General features: G+C 37.2%; 1 protein-coding gene across 1 annotated transcript; it reads left to right on the top strand.

Moving 5' to 3' along the window:
* Positions 1-18264: 18264 nt before the first annotated feature.
* Positions 18265-19615, top strand: LOC128857350 (dopamine D2-like receptor). Its single transcript, XM_054093072.1, has one exon. It carries the CDS (start codon positions 19018-19020, stop codon positions 19582-19584), a length of 567 nt encoding a protein of 188 aa, XP_053949047.1. The 5' UTR covers positions 18265-19017; the 3' UTR covers positions 19585-19615.
* Positions 19616-21998: the final 2383 nt, after the last annotated feature.

Here is a 21998-nt window from a genome sequence, read left to right as displayed (position 1 = left end):
CGTAACTAGTAAGGTATAACAGTGAAAACGAGTCGCCTTGAATGGCACTGTTTATGCAGTACGAGTGTACTAATTGATTTTGGGTAAAATGAATTTATTTACTCAGCATGAATATCTTTTAACAATGTAGATTTTTGTGTCATGTCTGCTGATGAATGGTGCAGTTAATTGATACAAATTCAGGTAGTTTGTCCACACAAACGTATGTATGTAGTTAGCGCACTAGATTAAGATATACAGATTAAATTATAATTAATACATAGAGCACTAACAATCCATTCACTTAGTCGTGATTTGTATCAAACAATAAATCGCATTTTATAAATTTGTTTTGCTTTCCCCTAATTTGATGCTCGAAATTGGCTACTAAAAGACACAGTCATTAATATTCGTATTTATTGCAAATGAGTAATATAAGCATAATTCAACAGAAACAGAGTGACTTTTGGATGCAATAAATTTCATCGTTTACTTTCAGTATTCATCTTCACTGAATTGGAAATGTGCTGAATAATAAGAAGTGAGCCGCTGTTGAAGAGTAGTTGTATGCGTGTCCACCATTTAGTGGTTGGTGATTCGAAGCCCAATGCAGACAGGGAATATCAAAGATAGAACAAGTTTTTTCAAATAGCTCTGGACCCCGGGCAGGCATCTATCATTCGGAGTTGGCACAAAACTGTTGGTACTTCTATTGATGCGGAAAACCTGAAAACTCCAAAGGCAAAGTGGAGGAAAAGCTATACCAAACACGTGCGATAAATGAAGTTAGTGCCGAATGGAGATAGAGCCAATATGTACATTTATTAGGAAGGTCAATCCCGAAAATCCCGGTATTAAGAGTTGTTAATTGTGCACTACATGATTGTGTATGTAATAGGGAAGGCAGTCGCGTATTTTATAGGTGTTACTTGGGAGTTATAAGACTATGTATCTAATAAGAATGACAGTCCCGAAAATCCCGATATGAGTTGATGGCTTAATTTATTAATAACTAGCAACCCGCCCGGCTTTGCGCGGGTATAAAATATATACCCTATGTCACTCACTGAAAAAATGATTAAAATCGATCCAATAGTTTTGGCTTATTCATTATTGCCCGTAGCTCGCACGCGTTAAATTTGGAGTAAAACAATTCCCCTTTCTTTATAGCATGAAGATTTCCTGCTATCTTTGGGATATCTAAATTCATACCCTACATTTTTGCATATTAACTTTTTGCATTTTTACATATGTATTTATTTTATTTTTACAACAATTACTATATTACAGAATGTCTTTATATACAACGTTCATAGCCTTCTTGTCATTAGACAATACAAACATGTTTTCTCTAGAGGTTACTCTTGAAAGAGCGACATACAGTTGGCCATGTGAAAACAGTCAACACTCAAATCTAAGCCTGCAACGTTGAAGGTTTGACCCTGAGATTTATTAATGGTCATTGCAAAAGATGTCTTTACCGGAAATTGTAAGCGTTTAAATTGGAATGGTAGATCCGATGGTATCAGAGGGATTCGGGGAATCAATACATCTTCTCCGGTACCACATCCTGTGAGTATTGTGCACTCTATTATGAAAGTTTTCAGTGATTTTACCAGCAAACGCGTGCCATTGCAAAGTTTAGGTGGACTTAGGTTTCTTAATAAAATAACAGGACAACCTATTTTCAGCTCCATTTTGTGAGGAGGGAGTCCAGACGGTTTGAAAGAATTTAGAAATTCTGTAGGAAATTGAACAGCTTCTTCCAAATCGAGATAAGTATCGACCGAGTAGTATATTTTCGTCGGCGCATCAATCTTTGAAACAATCAAGTTATTTACTTTATCGACTTGTTCGTTAGTTGGTGACAGAATAGCTCTTTCTTTAAACCAAGATATTGCCTTATAACTTATGTTATCAATGTCTGGATAGACATTGTTGACTAACTCTTGGATGTTGTCTATCAAAACACAAAGCTTTTCTAGGTTAATCCTTCCCTCACTTTGTGTTAATTCTCCATTGCCAACTTTTAGCAGCATCTCTGGAAATAGCCTGTTCTCACGTGAAGATGACGAAATCCTCATATTAGTTTTAAGCTCTAATTTATTGACATACGACTAAAGGTGGGATCTTTTTAGCGAAGCATTTATTTCGTCAGCACGTGTTCCTCGAGTCACAACTGGTAGGATTTGACGGAAATCTCCTGAGAACAGAATTGTACACCCACCCATAGGTGCATTTTTGTTGCGCAAATCGCGCATTGTCCTATCTAGTGCTTCCACAGACGTCTTGTTTGACATGATAGCTTCGTCCCAGACTATTAATGAGCAGTCACGCATCAATTTTCCTGTATTGCTCTGTCTAGAAACACTACAGACGCTGTTATCATCATCGGTGGCGATTTTCAGCGGGTGCTTCATTGTAGAGTGTGTGGTTCGGCCTCTTTCCAAAAGAGTAGCGGCAATGCCGGATGACGCAACAGCTAACGCAATTTTTCCGGTAGTTCTCAATTACTAATTACTGTTGTAATATCTTGAAAAATATTGTTTTTAATTATATGCTGTAAAGAGCCATATACAGTCTAATCTTGGTAATTCGGACACTTGATAATTCGGACAGCGCGGTAATCCGGACAACAAAACGTTTTCTATTGAAGTCTCTGTAATCCGGACACCACGTATTCATGTACCTCTAAAATTCGGACACTTCTTTATTTTCCAGTGAATATGCTGAAATAAAAAGGAATTCCGTTATTTTTTATTTATTTATAAAGCGGACTTCCCTGTTAACTACTTTGCGTGAATAGTGCGTTTATGTGCTCGTCAGCCTCCTAGTTCATATTCATAAGCATATTTGCGTAACGTGTAGTTCAGTAGCTAATTTCAAACATTAACATAAGCGTAAAACTATGCGACCTGCGGAGTTTGAAAAGATGGAAGACCACTTGTATAAATGGTTTGTAAACGCAAGACGAAACAATGCACCGATTTCCTCGGAAATCATCAAAGAAAAGGCCAAACATTTCTGTTCCCAAATTTACAGACAAAGTGTGGAATTTGTGGCTAGTAATGGTTGGTGTAGTAATTTTCGCTCCCGATATGGAATTAAATTCTTAAAAATATCTGGCGAAAAACTTTCCAATGATTCTACTGCTGTGCAACCCTTTATTGAAAACTTGCGAAAGAAAATTGCAGAAATGGGCATTACGTATGATCAGGTTTATAATGCAGATGAGACTGCTTTGTTTTGGAGAAAACTTCCAGAAAAAACCCTTGCATTGCATAATGAAATATCCGCACCCGGGCGCAAATTTGGAAAAGAAAGAGTAACACTTCTAGTTTGCTGTAATGCAACCGGAGAACATAAACTTACATTGTTCATGATAGGGAAAGCCAAAAACCCCCGAGCGCTTAAAAAAGTAAACCTTCCGCTTGGGTACTCCCATACCAAAAATGCTTGGATGACAGAGCAAATTTTTAAAAATTGGTTTAAAAACTCATTCGTTAAAGGAGTAAAGCGTTACTTAAAGGAAAAGAATTTACCAGCCAAAGCCATTTTACTGCTAAACAATGCAACTTGCCATCCCCAATCATTGTCGGATGTCGATAAGGACATATATGTTATGTTTTTGCCACCAAACTGCACGGCTCTTATACAGCCAATGGACCAAAATGCTATCCGAATTTTAAAGACAAACTATCGGAAGAGTTTTTTGTCTCTACTTTTGTCCAGCCCAACGAGCAATCTTCCGGAATCTTTAAAAAACTTTACAATAAAAGATGTGGCTTTTTTATCGTCTAATGCTTGGAAAAATGTGGATGAACGCGTGCTCAGAAAATGTTTTAACAAAATTCTTTATGACGAAGAATGGGACTCAGATGATGATTTGCCTCTTGCGATGCTACAGCCCAGCAGCTCAACTAAAATAATTGATCTTCTTGCTGAAATATCCCCTGATGTATATAATGATAACGAGATTACTGAGTGGTTGAATGACGACACTGATTTCGATATCAACGAGATTGAGAAAGAAGATAACGAGAACAGCAGTCTTGACGAAAATGAAAGTCAAGATCCTAAAACTTCGCACTCTCAAGCTATTGTCGCATTTGATAGTTGTATTAAATATGCAGAGGAACAGGAATTTTCATCCGGAGACATTTTAAAACTTGTGAGTCTCAGAGATATTGCATTCAGAAAGAGAAATGAAAAAAAATTGCGGCAAACGAATATATTGAATTATTTTACGGCCGAATAAAAACTAATATATGTACATATAACTCATTAAATATTAATCAACTTAAGATTAAATAAAATTTTATTTCATTTAATTACTGATCTACTGATTTCTATTAAATTTTTTACCCACTCGATAATCCGGAAACTTCGATATTTCGGACAACCTCTGGTATTTAATTGTCCGAATTATCGAGATTATACTGTACATAGATCTATATGAAAACAACAATGTATTTAAGGTTTTTAATTGGATAAGGATTAATGTTGTACCCATTTGTTGAAATCGCTTCGAAAATAAGCTATTAGTTGTCGTAAAAAGTAAATGACAAAAAATGTTATTGTATGGAATTGATAGCAAACTAAACGCTCTCCGAATCAATAAAAACTATTCAAAAACTGTATTTTAATAGGACTATGAATAAGTTCGTGCGGCTTTTTTTCGAAATTTGAAACTTTATTGACGTAAAATGGTTACAAATTTAATATTCAAAATATTGTCCATCGCTTACTACTACTTTTTCCCATCTTTCTGGCAATTCACGGATTCCCTTTGTGAAAAATTCGGTCGGTTTTGCCGCAATCCACGAATCGATCCATTTTTTGACTTCATCGTAATTACGGAAGTGCTGGTCAGCCAGGCCATGTTGCATCGATCGGAAGAGATAGTAATCGGATGGCGCAAGGTCTGGACTATACGGCGGGTGGGGTAGGACATCCCATTTGAGCGTTTCTAAGTATGTTTTGACCACTTGTGCAACATGTGGCCGAGCATTGTCATGTTGCAAAATAACTTTGTCGTGTCTATCGGCGTATTGCGGCCGTTTTTCTCGCAGTGCTCGGCTCAAACGCATCAATTGTCGTCGGTAGACATCCCCCGTAATCGTTTCATTCGGTTTCAGTAGCTCATAATACACAACACCCAGCTGGTCCCACCAGATACACAGCATAACCTTCAGGCCATGAATATTCTGCTCCGACGTCGATGTTGAAGCATGGCCAGGGTATCCATACGTTGCCCGACGTTTTGGATTGTCGTAATGGACCCACTTTTCATCGCCAGTCACAATTCGATGCAAAAAACCCTTTCTTTTGTGCCGTTGAAGCAGTTGTTCGCATGCCATAAAACGGCGTTCAACGTCTCTTGGCTTCAATTCATACGGCACCCAATGGCCTACCTTTCGGATCATTCCCATGGCTTTTAAACGTTTGGAAATGGTTGATTGATCAACTCCCAAAGTTTTTGCAACCTCTTCTTGCGTTTGAGCCGGATCTTGATCGAGCAATTCCTCCAATTCGGTATCCATGAACTTTGGCGGCGCACCCTCGCGTTCTTCGTCTTCCAAGCCAAAATCACCACTTTTAAAGCGTGCAAACCACTTCTGGCACGTTCGCTCAGATAGAGCATGCTCACCATAAACTTCCACCAAGATACGATGACTTTCGGCTGCTTTTTTCTTCATATTAAAATAATGAAGAAGAATTCCCCGCAAAAACACATTATTTGGCACGAAATTCGACATTTTCAAGTGTGGTAAAAATATTGTTGTTTACGCTTCAAATAAAAAACTTATACTGACGTTTGTGCCTTACGACAGTAGCTCTCCAATGAATGTTTGGAAATGTGGATCGATGGAATAATAATCAAGTTACGCCATCTGTTGTAAAACCGCACGAACTTATAAATAGACCTATTAATTATGTGCGATTTATTAATATAGAACCTGAAAATAGCGTTTTATTTCGCTGTAAAATTGTATGTATGTACATATAATTACATGGAATTCAGTACATACATAGATACATATGTATGCACATATGTCCGAAATGAAATAATGCGAGCGATTCGTAAATACATACATACATACGTCACCATACGATGTAATTCAACATTAATGAGGTGTGGTGAGATTATCGCTTAACGCCTGTTGCTTCATTCGGTTGACAGCGAACACACACACAAACAGCTTTTTTTGGAAAAAGAGCTGCTTTTGTTTAAACAATTTTGGTTAAATAACAAATAAATTAATTATTTTTTTTGATGCAGAACGAAAGTAAATATTTCAAAGTTAAACTTCAAGAAAGTTTCAATTTAATTGGTTGATTCGTTTATGATTTATGGCCGTGAAAACAAAAAAATTATGTTTTTTTGCCACATTTTGACCGATTGCCACGCCCCCTTTATATATTTCTTCACATTATATAGATATAAACCTTCCTCTTCAATCAATCTATCTTTAAAAAGAAACCGCATCAAAATCCGTTGCGTAGTTTTAAAGATTTAAGCGTATAAGGGGACATAGGGACAGAAAAAGCGACTTTGTTTTATAATATGTAGTGATTTGTGTAAAGGGTGGTAGATGACTATCCTACACCAGCACCTAAGTACTTGTTGATCAAACGGACCGACAACTTTGTGGGGCGCATTGAAAGCTCCATTGAGGGACGCTATTTACTGGTACTCTAACAAGGTAAAAAAATCGCTGCAAGGGGATGTTAACAACAAAATTGATAAATGAACATGCGCATACGTAACTAGTAAGGTATAACAGTGAAAACGAGTCGCCTTGAATGGCACTGTTTATGCAGTACGAGTGTACTAATTGATTTTGGGTAAAATGAATTTATTTACTCAGCATGAATATCTTTTAACAATGTAGATTTTTGTGTCATGTCTGCTGATGAATGGTGCAGTTAATTGATACAAATTCAGGTAGTTTGTCCACACAAACGTATGTATGTAGTTAGCGCACTAGATTAGGATATACAGATTAAATTATAATTAATACATAGAGCACTAACAATCCATTCACTTAGTCGTGATTTGTATCAAACAATAAATCGCATTTTATAAATTTGTTTTGCTTTTCCCTAATTTGATGCTCGAAATTGGCTACTATAAGACATAGTCATTAATTTCCTTATTTATTGCAAATAAGTAATATAAGCATAACTCAACAGAAACAGAGTGACTTTTGGATGCAATAAATTTCATTGTTTACTTTCAGTATTCATCTTCACTGAATTGGAAATGTGCTGAATAATAAGAAGTGAGCCGCTGTTGAAGAGTAGTTGTATGCGTGTCCACCATTTAGTGGTTGGTGATTCGAAGCCCAATGCAGACAGGGAATATCAAAGATAGAACAAGTTTTTTCAAATAGCTCTGGCCCCCGGGCAGGCATCTACAGGGTGGGCCATATAGCGTTTGCTTTTTGAACCACCTATTTTTTTGAGAATGGTAACACAAATGACATGCCAAATGTGTTCAAAATTTACTCAAAGGTTTGACATTTACGAAATGGGACGCTATATGCTTGAACAAAATTGGGAATTATTGAAAACCTATTTCTAAAGTGGTGAGTCTTCTTCTTTTCTGATGTTCACATCGGTGGCTACATCAATAAGCAAAATTGTCGGATTTGGGGCTCAGAAAATCTACACTGTACAATGGCATACTGTAAAGCCAGTCGTGGCAGTCATTTGAACGATATTATTTTTCATTCATAAATGACAATGTTCAATCTTTAAAAAAAAATACCAGTCTAACGGTTAGACGCGATAGAAGTGAAACCTTCCGTAAAACAAACTGAGAGAGAATGAGACGAAAGCAGCATTAGGAGTGGGATATTTATAGGCTCATTATAATATTGCTATAAAGTTCATATTTTATTTTCTTTTAGTTTTATTTTCTTTTGGTTTTTTTTTTTCTGTTGATATGCACGACCCTTTTCTGCATTATTTTTCGGCATAACTGCGGTAAATATTTAAAAATTAAAATATTTACGAATATAAAAATACGGACGCAATACAGCACACGCGGTTGCTATTAAGAGCGTCGTAACGCGTATATTACACAGACGTACTAACATACACACAAACATTCGTAGGACGCTTGGTCTAAGCAAGTATTAGGTAGTGTAGTATAGGTATATATAATGCCTTCTCGCTCACCGTGGCTTGTAATACGCAGGCGCGCACACATACGTACTAGCATGCATACAAACATACATGACTATGACGCTTGAACTAAACACCAAAGCAAGTAATAGGCAGTGTAGTATACGTACTACAATACTCATTATACTAGCATGACACACATATACGTATATCAACATATAACGCTTCGTAGCCAAGAGTGTCGCTTTTTCGTTTCATCGAGTCTCAAATCACTCCCAACGATTCTAAAGAAGTTTTCACTTCAATAAAAAAAAAGTTTGAGAAAATATTGATTAGTGTTTTTATAAAGCCGATTCAAAAGGCAAATTTTACATGGCCCACCCTATATCATTCGGAGTTGGCACAAAACTGTTGGTACTTCTATTGATGCGGAAAACCTGAAAACTCCAAAGGCAAAGTGGAGGAAAAGCTATACCAAACACGTGCGAAAAATGAAGTTAGTGCCGAATGGAGATAGAGCCAATATGTACATTTATTAGGAAGGTCAATCCCGAAAATCCCGGTATTAAGAGTTGTTAATTGTGCGCTACATGATTGTGTATGTAATAGGGATGGCAGTCCCGTATTTTATAGGTGTTACTTGGGAGTTATAAGACTATGTATCTAATAAGAATGACAGTCCCGAAAATCCCGATATGAGTTGATGGCTTAATTTATTAATAATTTCCACGTTAAAGTATATGAACGATTTCAAATTGTTTTCAGTTTAATTAGAAGAAAGTTCATATAAATTATTTTATTATTATTTAAATTTCAGCAACTTTTTGTTTTAATTAATCCCAATACGGTGGCACTGACATCCCGAATGCCTACAAAAAGGAACATTCGCGAAACGTTTGGCAACAATACCAAACGAAATAGTACTTGTACATGCATTCACATGTTGTTATCGTTCAGTTCTCCATCACTTAAACATTTGTTGTGCATTTTGTTTATCATGTCCTATTCCACATCTTTTCTACAATTTAACTTGAAAAATTTATATATACTTCCGGATTCGTATCAGCTATTACATCAAATTGTCTTCCAAGTCTTTCTTACAATATAAATGAAACATTGTATTAATTATTTCGATATTCACATCAACTAGTCACGCGATTCGCTCCGAGTATCAATATTTCCAAGTTTAGTTGATTTGAATTCCCGTTTAATTTTTTAATTTTTACTCCGGAATCACGGGACCAACATCTCTAGCACTTACACAATCACTTCTACATGCATATATATGGTATGCTCTTATATATATTTGGGTTTCGATTATCTCTTCATCATGTAAAAATTTGATGTCCTTTTGGCTTATCATGTCCAATGCTCCCAACTCATGTAGCCACGTACTTACCACCTGCAAATTTCCGAGAATACAAATTTCTACCGAAATAAACAGATAACTTGGTTATTAATACCCACTGAATCAAGCAACCGAAAAACCAAAGAGCCAAATCGAATGAACACCGTCCAGCTCTAGTAAAGTGGAACATCATTAGTCATACATATTAATCCCAATAGAGTCATTAAGTTGTATGCCCTAACTGTTTAACGTGAAATTTGTTGTTTATGGCGCCATTTGCCTGCACTGACTCACTCCCTTCTCACTCATCAGTCCCCAATTGGATGGTTTGCAATTTGTCCCTCATGTCATTTAGCCAATTCGCCTAACCTTTTCGACTTTGCACCAAAGCTAATGCCATTGGCTTAAACTTAATACGAAAATGCGTCGCTTTGACGCATTTTGCTGTCAAGCACCAGAACAAAAAAAAAAAAAAAGAAATGATTTTGTTATTGTTGTTACTGCCGTTGATGATACTGTTACTATGTCATATTGCCACTTGCGAGTTTGTTTATGCTCCTCTATACGAGAATCTCTCTAACGCTGGGCACTTACTGCTCTAGTTTCCCCTCTTTTGTAACCCTATAATCGTCTGTCGCTCATTCAGCTACGGCTTTTGCTCTAGTTTTTGATAAATGGTCAAATGGGGAATCATATGAAGAAGTGAGCTAGGTTGAAGTGCACAAGAGGAGGACAGTAGGAGCGGCAGCAGCGCATAGACTATTTACTAAGTACTTTGAGGTGAAGTTGACAGCAACGGCATTGCACAACTTTTGACAAATTGGTGTTAGAAACTTTACTTGTAAACATCTCTAGCTTGTGTGTACATCTTCATATGTGTGTGTATATACTTATACTCGTATATTAAATCTGTTATCGTACACTCTTAAATAACTATACTTGGACATTTCTCTGTCCATAACAATTTTTTATACATAGAATACCTTGAATTTTTATACGTACAAGGTGACGTCCCATATATTGTTGTGGTTAGGATTAGGAAGCGTGCTCCAATTACGCCGAAATTTTTCATATACGAAGAAAAAAGAATTCAATTTAGTAGATATTGGCTCACTATCACGCCTGGCTTTCAGGGGGCGGAAATACTAAATATTACCCGATTTTGATAAAATCTGATTTACGATTTATGTGAACGAACGCTAACAGAAGTATACCGGCAGAGAAACAGCGAGCGAAATGAAAATGGAACGAAATACAGGGTTCGGCACTCGAAGTGTAACCAACTTCAGACTGCTCGAGCTAATGGCCGGGCCTTTAGTTAACTAAATGACAGTCCAGAATATTTCTTATAAGCGCGCGGAAGCATTTTGCCGAGAATAAATGCGTGCGGCTGCCGTAGTCGAATGGATTGGTCCGTTACTACCATTCGGAATTCAGAGAGAACGTAGATTCGAATCTCGGTGAAACACCAAAATGAAGAAAAAAGTGGTTTCTAATAGCGGTCGCCCCTCGGCAGGCAACGTCAAACCTTCAAGTGTATTTCTGCCACGAAAAACCTTCTCATAAAAAATATCTGCCGGATTCAGTTTGAAACTGTAGGTTCCTCCATTTGTGGAGCAACATCAAGACGCGCGCCACAAATAGAAGGAAGAGCTTGGCCAAACACCCAAAAAGGTTGTACGTGCCAATTATGTGTATATATATTATATAAAGTGAAACTTCACAGAGGCAAAATACTGCAACGTCACATGAAATGGTTCAAATAGTGAAGAAGCGACTTGAACGAAATTCCCGACGAAGTGCCAATCAAATGGCGAAAGAATATCTGACCGTAGCCTCTGCCGCATACTGAACAATGATCTCAAAGTCAAGTCGTACAAGATCCAAAAGGTGCATTACTTCACACCAAAGCAGCAACAAGTCAGACTAGAGAGAGCGAAGAAGTTGCTGCGCTTGACCGAAAACGGTAAATTTCCAAACATTGTATTTTCTGACGAGAAAATTTTTCCAATTGAGCAATTCGTAAATCGTTCATACGAGACATCGATTGGCCACCGTAGATGGGCGCTCTCTAATTATTTTCATCGAGCCTGGGGTCAAGGTAAATGCGAAATATTATCGTGAAAGTAGTCTGGAGGTTACTTTGAAGCCGTGGGCAGACAAACATTTCGGAGGCAGTCCATGGACGTTTCAAAAAGACTCGGAACCATCTAACAAAACTCAAGTGAGCCACGAATGGCTAAAAAACAACGTTCCGAACGTCATAACGTTCCCACAATGGCTCTCAAATTCACCAGACGCGAATCCGATGGATTATTCTCTTTGGACCATTTTGAAGAGAAAGGTCCGAACTAAAAGATTTACCAGTCTCGAGGCGCTGAAAAAAACCATAGTCCGTGAGTAGGCCAAAATACCTACAAGTCACATTCCGGCAGCTTGCGATTCGTTTCTGGGCCATCTTAAGGCCTTAGTAATGGCAAAGTGTGGTCATATCGAGCAAAAATTGATTCTTAATTTGGTATTATTTTCACACATTTTTTACTTTCAATTGAATAAAAGTAATTTTCCAAACTAAATTTATGGCCTTTTTAATTGGTTACACTTCGAGTGCCGGACCCTTTATTCCTGACGTAAATGGTAGGTAAGACTCAGATTGATATCGGTTGAACTATAAAAAATTTTGGATGTGCCATACCCACTTAAGCTATGGTGGACCGAACATTACAATTTGAATAGATCAGTCTTTGGCAACCTGAGCTCTTTCCATTCCAGAATATATTCATAACAATGCGTAGCCAAACTAAACATTAAACCTTCGTTGCCTCAATAGCCTCGACGTTCTACGTTAGCGGAACTGCCCGAATTTATATCCGGCCAAAGACTGTCAGTGTGTGCTACACACAAACCATCTACGACTAACTATATAAAAAACGTTGACGTCGCGCTGGAGTTTTCAAGATGCTTTTCTGAAGAAATTGTCTACGTTTTTATGCAGGGTCCGGCACTCGAAGTGTAACCAACTTCAGACCGCTTGCGCTGCTGATGCACGGGTGATTGCGTCATATTTGGCTGGAAAATCACAATCAGCGATTGTTCCTGAGCTCGAGCACCTTAAAGTAGACAAAGTTTTTGTTTATCGCACCATTAATCGTTACAATTATACTGGTAGCACCGCGAACGTCATGGATATGGTCATCAAAAGATTGCAACGACACGTGAAATGCTTCAAATCCCCGATGAAGTGGCAATCAAATGGCGAAAGAACTGAATATATCTGACCGTAGCGTCCGTGCATACTGAAAAATTATCTCAAAGTCAATCCTTACAAGATAGAAAAGGCGCATGATCTCGTACCAAATTAGCAACAAGTCAGACTTGAGAGAGCGAAGGAGTTGCTTCGCTTGACCGAAAGCGGTCAATTTCAGAACATTGTGTTTACTAACAAGAAAATTTTTGAAATTGAGCAATTCGTAAACTCCCAAAACGATAAGGTTTATTTGACCGACCATTCATACGAGAATTTTAGTTATCGATTGGCCACCAGGAGGTAGCACTCGCCACAAATAATGGTTCGGGCCACTGTAACCACAGTGAGCGGCCACACAATGGCTCTCAAATTCACCAGACGGGAATCCGATGGATTATTCTCTTTGAACCATTTTGGAGAGCAAAGTTCGAACTAAAAGATTCACCGGTCTCGAGGCGCTGAAAAAAGCCATTGCCCGCGAAAGGGCCAAACTACTTACAAGTCCCATCCGGGCAGCTGGCGATTCGTTTCTGGACAGTCTCAAGTTTATAGTTAAGGCAAAAGGTGGTCATATCGAGCAAAAGTAAATTGATTCTTAATTTTGTATTATTTTCACATATTTTTTACTTTGAATTGAATAAAAGTATTTTTCCAAACTAAATTTACGCCCTTTTTAATTTGGTTTACTTCGAGTGCCGGACCCTGTACATACACCATTGGGCTTGAATCGACCGGTCATAAATATTAATTCGCCAAAGTTAGTATGTGAAACTAAATCAATTAAACCTCAAAACTAAGTGACTGAAACTGCAACGAAAAACCGCAAAATTCGTACCAAAACTGCTCAATTTCGACCAAAAGCAGCATCGCATGAACATTGCTAATGAGATGTTGGACTCTGTCCGCGACGACCCAAATTTGCTCCAGAGGATCATAACGGAATCCTGGGTTTATGGTTATGACGTAGAAACCAAAGCTCAATAATCTCAATGGAAGCTGTCGCACGAACCAAGACCGAAAAAAGCGCGCCAAGCTCGGTCGAATGTAAAAGTTGTGCTTACCGTTTTCTTCGATTGCAATGGCGTTGTGCATCATGAGTTCTTACCATAGTGTAAAACGGTCAATAAGGAATATTACCTGCACGTTATGTGTAAATTGCGCGAAGCATTCCGCCAGAAACTCCCGGATTTGTGGAGGAACAAAAATTGGCTCTTGCATCACGATAATGCCCTTGCTCACACATCGTTGCTTGTGCGTGACTTTTTGGCCAAAAACCACACAAGAAGATTCGAAAAAACGTTGGCACAAGTGCATAATATTTCATGGGGCACTACTTTGAAGGGGACAAAATAAATCTTAATGAACAAATAAATAATTTTTGAAAAACAAACCCCAAATTCGCAATACTTTTTGAACCCACCTCGTATCTACATATTGTACCATTATATATTCTTAAATCTAAGTCTACTAAAGTGAATTATAAATAAATTATTTACAATATATCCCTTGATCAAATGGCTGCCCTCACAATCAGTCACCTGGTGACACTTTAAGTCAACCGATTTGAGTTGAGGTCTGTTTCATTGAGTCAAAAAACCACTACGGAGAAGGAAAGGAAGCAAAGGAAAAATTGAAGACGGATCTGATGGCTGTACCGAAAATAGACTTGTCTCGGCCGCTGGATCAAAAGCTGAATAGGTTTCCTGCAAGATTTTCGCAGCTTTACAGCTGCTTTCTTGTTCGGTTGTTCGGTTACCTTATTTCTTCAAGAATTCTTTGCAGCGCCGGGTCGACTGTGTCGGTTAATTAAGAATTTGTTTTTTTTTTAATTCTTTAAATAAGTATTTACTAAGTCGAAGAAGAGACATCATTAACAGGAAACCGGGCAATTTATTTGATGGTATTCACAAAGAATTTCGATCAAGAACTTGAAGATATTCCCGCACAAAAATTTAGATGCTTCAACAGCTACTGTTAGCCGACTACTAATCCTATGTGGCGTACAATGTCTAATTACTTTGAGAAATTTATTATGAACGACAGTGCGCATTTCCCCCCTCTCCACATACTTATAAGCAAACCAAATATCCTATTTGGGCAACCGTAAATTACTGTGCCTGAACTTGTTTGATAATGACAATTGAAACCCGTTAATCGCCATTGGCGAACAGTACTGAACTATGTTGAAGGAGTTCTAGACATCGAAACTAGAGGAGTTAGAATTATGACGGTGCCTCTACTCATACAGCGCAGAAAATAATTGAGAATGTGAGGAGCACCTCATTAGTCATTCGAGATCTCGACTCGTTGATTGTAGTTAGCCAGCGAAGTAGTCACATCGTATCATCCCACTTTCTATATCATTTAGCTAAGGTAGTTGGTCCACATACTCTTTCTTTTTTATATGAGACGTAGTTATCTCGAATGGTAGAGGTTGACTTCATTTATCTGAAGGTGAAAACATTATGTGATAAGACCAATATTGAGTTTTTAAAATCAGATTGTTTGCACGAATGACTGATTGGTTTCGAAATGACAGTTGAATCTTATAATAAAAATTGACGCGATACCACAAAATAGAATTGCAATGGAGTTTTTAATGGTCAATAAATGATTTTGGAACAACATCTAAGAAAACAAATCATAAGTAAATTTCATTAATACCAAAAGATCGAAAGAAAATAGTGTAGAAGTGAGGCATGGAACTGGTGGTAGCGAACCGCATTGCTTATATAATATAAACTGAATAGCTAAAAAGGTACGAGGATTGGCTTAATATTGAATTAACAATATTTTCTGTAAATCATAAACGAAGTAAGAAATTCTGATCGTTTTAAGTTAGATGCTTTTAGCGATCCTTATCTTCATAGCGCGCTAATGTTCATATTGCAACGGATCATTTAATATGGGTTTTTTAAAGATGACGCTGCAAAGTTCCAAGTTCTGTGACTGTTGGGCATTGTTCGGTAAAGCCAGTTGGGCATTGCAGCGTTCAAAATTAAATGTAAAAAATAGAGAATTTGATACATTTTTCAGAACCTCTACGAACAGGGTGACTAAGGATAATTGTTATACAACTATATTAATTTCATTGTCAAAATAGAGTGAAAAAAGTTAGAAATCGTTTACTTTATCTATTAGTAATTTAATATTATTTTTAAACTTAATTATGCATATTTACTTTTGCATGGGTGTCGTGGATCTAAAAAATAGTAGATGAAAAACTTAGGAATATATGGTATCCGGGTTATTTTTAAACTTAAAACTACTTTAGGCACCTCTGAAATTTTTTTAAAAGTTTAAATTTATGTGTTTGTTAACAGCTTTAGTGTTCATTAGCGGAAAATGTAACAGTAGCAGTGACTGCAGCAGTAGGTTCTCTGTTCGGCAATATCAAATAGAACGAAGAAGCCTGACAAGTACATACGAGTATATGGAGTAGTTATAACCAGATAACTTATAAATATTTTATTTTTAGGCTAGATTGTCGAAGAGTCGAGTGCGTTACGGAGTCAAATATTTTAACAGTGCATGAGATAATTTAAAGAGTATCTACAACAGAATGTACCAAGAAACTTCTTTTGTTTAAGAACTTTCCCTGTCCGTTCACTAAATATGTTATGTATTATAACGGGTGGTTTTTTAGCTTTTATCTTATTAAACAGTTTGTTTAAACAGCTGACGCACGTTTCGTCTTTTGTTTCATTGTCAAACATTTTCAGTTTGGTCAATAATTTAACCATGAATCGTCTTACAAACGAGCAACGCTTGCAAATCATTGAATTTTATTATAAAAAATGATAAAAAATAATGATGACCATCAATTATCGATTCATCGCCGTTCGCAGCAATTGTGCCTCTGTTACGCAACAACGTGGAGTTTTGCGAAAGGATTTAGGTGTGAAGCTTTTCAAAAAACAGGTGGTGCAAGTATTAAAGACGAACGACCTACCGCAACGCACAATTTTTGGTGGATGGGCTCTTGGGAAGTTGGCCGAAGATGGGTACGTAAATAAGCAGAATTGTCGATTTTGGAGAGAAGATCAGCCAGAAGAATTGTAAGAGCTACCAATGTATCCAGAAAAGGTTACAATTTGTTGCGGTTTATGGGCTGGAGGTATCATTGGACCGTACTTCTTCAAAGATGCTGCGAATCGTAACGTAACTGTGAATGGTGAGCGCTACCGTGAAATGATATCCAACTTTTTTTTGCCCAAAATGCAAGAGCTTGACTGGCATGACATGTGGTTTCAGCAAGACGGTGCCACATGCCACACAACACACGTAACATTGGACTTGTTGAGAGGCAAGTTCGGTGAACATTTTATTTCACGTTCGAGACCTGTCAATTGGCCACCCACATCGTGCGATATAACGACTTTAGATTAGTTTTTGTGGGGCTATGTTAAAGCCCATGTCTATTCAGACCAGCTTGCTTCAATTAACACATTGGGAGACAACATTAAAGCATTTATATGTGAGATACCGACCGAAACATTGGAAAGAGTATGCCAAAATTGGACTAAGCGGGTGGACCATTTAAATTATATGGTCTGTAATATCAATTTAAATAAAAATGTCATGCATTTTGCTGAATTTTACGTGTTTTTTTGAAAATCTTTCCTATAGCTCTTAAAAAATCACCCTCTATTTACTTGATATTTTGAAGAACGTATTAATGGGTGCTTCTTAAAACTTAAAATTTATCGAAACGTTTTTTAGAATGAATGAAATTGCTTGGTTCGTATTATTTTATCGGTATTTTTGATATAACTCTAACTCTAACTCTATACTGGAATGGTTTCAACTTATACGAGTATACGAGTATATGTACATATATTTTTTTTATATATTACATATATATTAGGGCGGGTCGATTTAAAAATCGCTCATTGCTCTGTGAAAATCGCATTCTAAGGATCAAAATAAGAAACTTTGCCGAAGGAACCATACCTCTAAAACGAATTCTGATGTCCCCCAATTTGTATCGCACGAAAAATCCCACTTTGACCCTTTTAGAGTCCTCCAATCGAGTCCAAATGTATGACCGACCCCACTAACTTTGGACGGCCGATCCACTCATGCCAGTGGAACACCCCCTGGAACTCCCCTGGGGGGTTCCCCATACAATCATTTCAAAATATCACCATTTTTGGCCTTTACATGAGAAAAGAAACTAAAAAGTTCAACCCAAATTGGGGGACATAAGAATTCGTTTTAGAGGTATGGTTCCTTCGGCAAAGTTTCTTATTTTGATCCCTAGAATATGATTTTCACAGAGCAATGGGCGATTTTTTTGCCTCCCCACAAATCGACCCGGCCTAATATATATGAATATTTCAAATTTCCACTTCTGTCCGAAGTTCTTATAACTGTCTATTCTTTTATGTTTTTTTTTTCAAATGGGTGTAATAACGTGTTCACCCAATGTTATAGATTTCTGTTAGAATATTAAAAATAATCATTGTGGATGGGTCTTAAATATATATGTATATGAAATGCAATTTTCTAGACTATATTTAAAAATTTGTGGATATTTTTTCAATTCCAGATTCTTCATGCAACATGAACAGGTCAAAAATTAAATTCGTACGCATATAAAGCCAGAAATGAAAATTTCTAAAACCTCTATGTGAATAACGTTGAAACATCGTAAAATAGTTTGAAGATCCATCGTACTTGCAACAAAATGCTGCATCAGCTGCTACTACTAATTTCCTTGACGACGGGAAATGTCAAGACGAAAATATTGATTTCGCGCTGCGATTATTGTCAGGGTAAGATTGGTGGAAATTAAATGCTCACAATATAACAGAGTGAACAAAATCGAAAACTACAGAGAATAAAAAAAAAATCACAAGTTGCATAAATGAGTACAAAAAAAAAAAACATAGAACAGTACATAAGGATATTAAGAGAAACAATAATTACTAGCAAAAACCACTACAAGAAAATCCATTACCAACCGCGTCAGACTGCTGCACCGTTGGACGATCGTCATGCAATATCCGCCCACGCGCCACAAGCAAAGGAAATACATTTGAGTCAGCTGAAAACTGCCAACGTGCAACATCAACAGACTATTCAAAGTGAGCTGTAGTGAAAGTGCGCACAACGTAAAGATTAAAAGTGAAATAAAAACAGCAATACGTAAACCGATAAGTGTTTCATCGCAGTGAAAGTGAAAGTGATTTATTAAGGCCAAGGTTGAATGTAGCGCCAGTGGGCGTATCAAGCATCGACTAACAAATAAGTTTCATATCAAATTGACATACATACACGCACATACGTTCTCACATACCCTCATAACATGGCCGATGATGTCTCATATACCATTATTAATGACATTTCTGGCGAGCAAGATGCAGTGGCGTCGGCGCTGGCGCCGGCATCGTCATTTGATAGCGGCGATGTGGGACAGTTGTGGAACGCAAACTCATTTATCGGCGATAGCGCCGAAGAAGTGTATGATGCATCCGGGTTCGCCGTTTTATGGAGCACAGATAGCAATAACAACAGCATTACTTTTAACACCACAGAGTTGGTTGTGGCATCTGCGAATGGTATTCTTCTGCGAACGCTTGCGCCATTACAGGATGGCACGACGATGACGACGGCGACGACGACGTTAATGTCAAATATCAGTGATCCGTTCGAGCCAAGTGAAGTTCACGAAAACAATTACTGGGGCTTATTAGCACTGTTTTTGGTCTTCGCCACAGCTGCTGGCAATATACTCGTCTGTCTGGCCATCTGCCTGGAGCGACGACTACATAATGTGACCAATTATTTTCTAATGTCGCTGGCCATAACCGATCTCATGGTGGCCGTGCTGGTGATGCCATTGGGCATACTGACATTGGTGAAGGGTGAGTGAGAATGTTATTTGATATTTGTTAATCCTACCACACAAGGACTCAATGGGGGAAAACTAAGATATTGGAAGTTGAGCAGCTTAAGAAGCAACGACCTTCGACGAACATTATTTGTTAGGAATTTTGGAAAATTTTCAAAGCCATACACATGTACATTAGGGCGGCCAAAGTCAAAAAAAATGTTATTGTTGATGATGTGTTCTAAGGCGAACTAAAATAAACACGTATTTTTGGGGTTTCTTAATTAATATTTACAGATCAATATTATTTAATCTCCGCTTTTAAATTCTTTTCACAAATGTCCCAAAAATGATACCAAAAATAGAAATTTACTCTGAAATAAAATAAGGATTATTTTGGGTGTATTGCCATCGAGCCTTTTCGGAGACTTATATTGCAAATAAAATAAATGGACCGAATTCGCTTGATAATTACAAAATGTTTGCACTTAAAAATAACTGCGGGCGAGCTCGAATTAGTCCGCGATTTAAAATTATGAAATGCAAAAGGGGAATGAGCTGCTGGCGCCCACGTGAAACGTTGTTTGTTCTGCTTGCGCTTGTTTCGCTTTTTGCTTTTGTTGCATAATCACCAATCATTTTTGTTATTATTTTTTTAGAAATAATAATCATTTTTTATTGAAATTTCAAACCTTTTCAATAGAATTTTTCCACAAATTACAAGTACCTATGCGGTTTAATAGATCCCTAAATTTTGCATTAATTTTTTTTTTGTGTTTGCTGGTGGTCTTGTGCATTTTCTTCATGCTACAAATGTTTCGCTGAAGGTGGATAGCGCGTTGAGGATCTTTGAACGGTGCCTTAGAGCCTTTGGCAAAACCTGGGGTCTGAAAGCTGTTGTGGTCTGGTGGATATACACAGCACTTATCAGAACAATCATCACTTATGCTTCTATGGTTTGGACGACCTTATACCCATAGTTTCATTTGGAAGGAAATTTGATGTCAAATATCCTGAGTGCATTCAAAGAGGTTTGACGAATATTTTCTTTACCGATGGGTCCAAGAATGATATAGATTCTGAAGCCGGATGGTACTTAAACGAGAGTATTTTCTAAATGGAAATTTTTGTTTTGAATGTAGCTGAATGGAAAACAGATTGGAGTCTTTAGTGACAGTCAGGCTGCATTAAAGGCTCTGCACAACGCAACATAAACGTCAAAGAGTGTTCTAGAATGTAAGAAGAAGCATAAGCCTGTTGCAAGACAGAATAAGCTCGTACTTATATGGATTCCAGGAAACGAAATTGCCGATGAATTGGCCAACCGTGGATCAGCGGTTCCCCCAGAAGTACCAGAGCCAATAATTGGAATCAGTTCCGCCGGAATCATGAATTACATTAGCGATTATGTATGCAAATTACATAAAGAGCGATGGTCTAGTCTAAAACGTTGCAGAACTGCAAAGTGTTTTGTGACAAGTCCGAACAGAAAACTGTTGAACTTTCTTTAAAAACTTGGAAGAAAAGGCATGATGGCCGCTTTATTACAGGATATAATCCATGGGATCAACATATGACCACCATTGCAATCATTGAGGACCCGATTTGTCTGTCTTGCTTAGATGAGGCGGATATCACTGAACATTTTCTCTGTGAATGTAGCGCATTTTCTAGAGCAAGGGTACGAATTTTAGGTTTCAATGTAATGAGAACAAATAAAATTCGTGCTCTCAAACTGAAGGATATTTCCAGATTTATTGAAGAATCTGGAAAATACTCACAAGTCTAACTACCTCTATTCTATTCTATTATATCCTGTCATTTTTCTTCTGTTACTTCTCTCCTTTCTTTCAAGAGCTTTAAATATAATGGGCTTTTCAGCTTGAGTGTGTTAGGAGTTACCAAATCTCTGAAAATCTTTAAATATGCCATACAAGACAACTTTTTTACTGCTTCACTTATTTTAAATTTGAAAAAGTTATAAAAATTTGTACTTTCGATAATTTTACATTCACATTAATTCTAATTCGTGTAATTCCGTGTGGTCAGTGCAGAAGTTTGAAAATGTTAAGTTAAAATTGCTGAATCCAATTTAATTAAAATCAATAAATAATACACAAAACCTAGAGAGAATAGAAAAAAGATGTTAGCAAATGTACAACGGCTTATGTTAATAGAAACTATACAAAATAAATTTGCAAATCGCGTCACTTATTCATGAAATTTTTGTTCTGCTTTCTTTTTTAAATTTAGCTAATTTTCCACTCATTTGCCGCATACAATTCGAACCCTTAATTAAATGTCTACATTCATTTGAAAACAACTGCATAGTTAATCCAATTCAGAGTTTTTTGGATCTAATATTTACCTTACAATTTGCTACCCTACTCTATTTTCTATTTAACAAATTCCATTCTCCATGTTTTGACTGCAATTCCTGTGTTGCTGGTGACTGG

Source organism: Anastrepha ludens, chromosome 2 (assembly GCF_028408465.1).
Source record: "Anastrepha ludens isolate Willacy chromosome 2, idAnaLude1.1, whole genome shotgun sequence".
NCBI lineage: Eukaryota > Metazoa > Arthropoda > Insecta > Diptera > Tephritidae > Anastrepha > Anastrepha ludens.
The sequence above is the reverse complement of the archived record's forward strand: the minus strand, read 5'-3'. Positions and strand labels throughout refer to the sequence as shown.

Bases quoted from the DNA above. Each gene is read 5' to 3' on its own strand.
- LOC128857350 (XM_054093072.1), top strand. From the start codon at position 19,018: ATGGCCGATGATGTCTCATATACCATTATTAATGACATTTCTGGCGAG.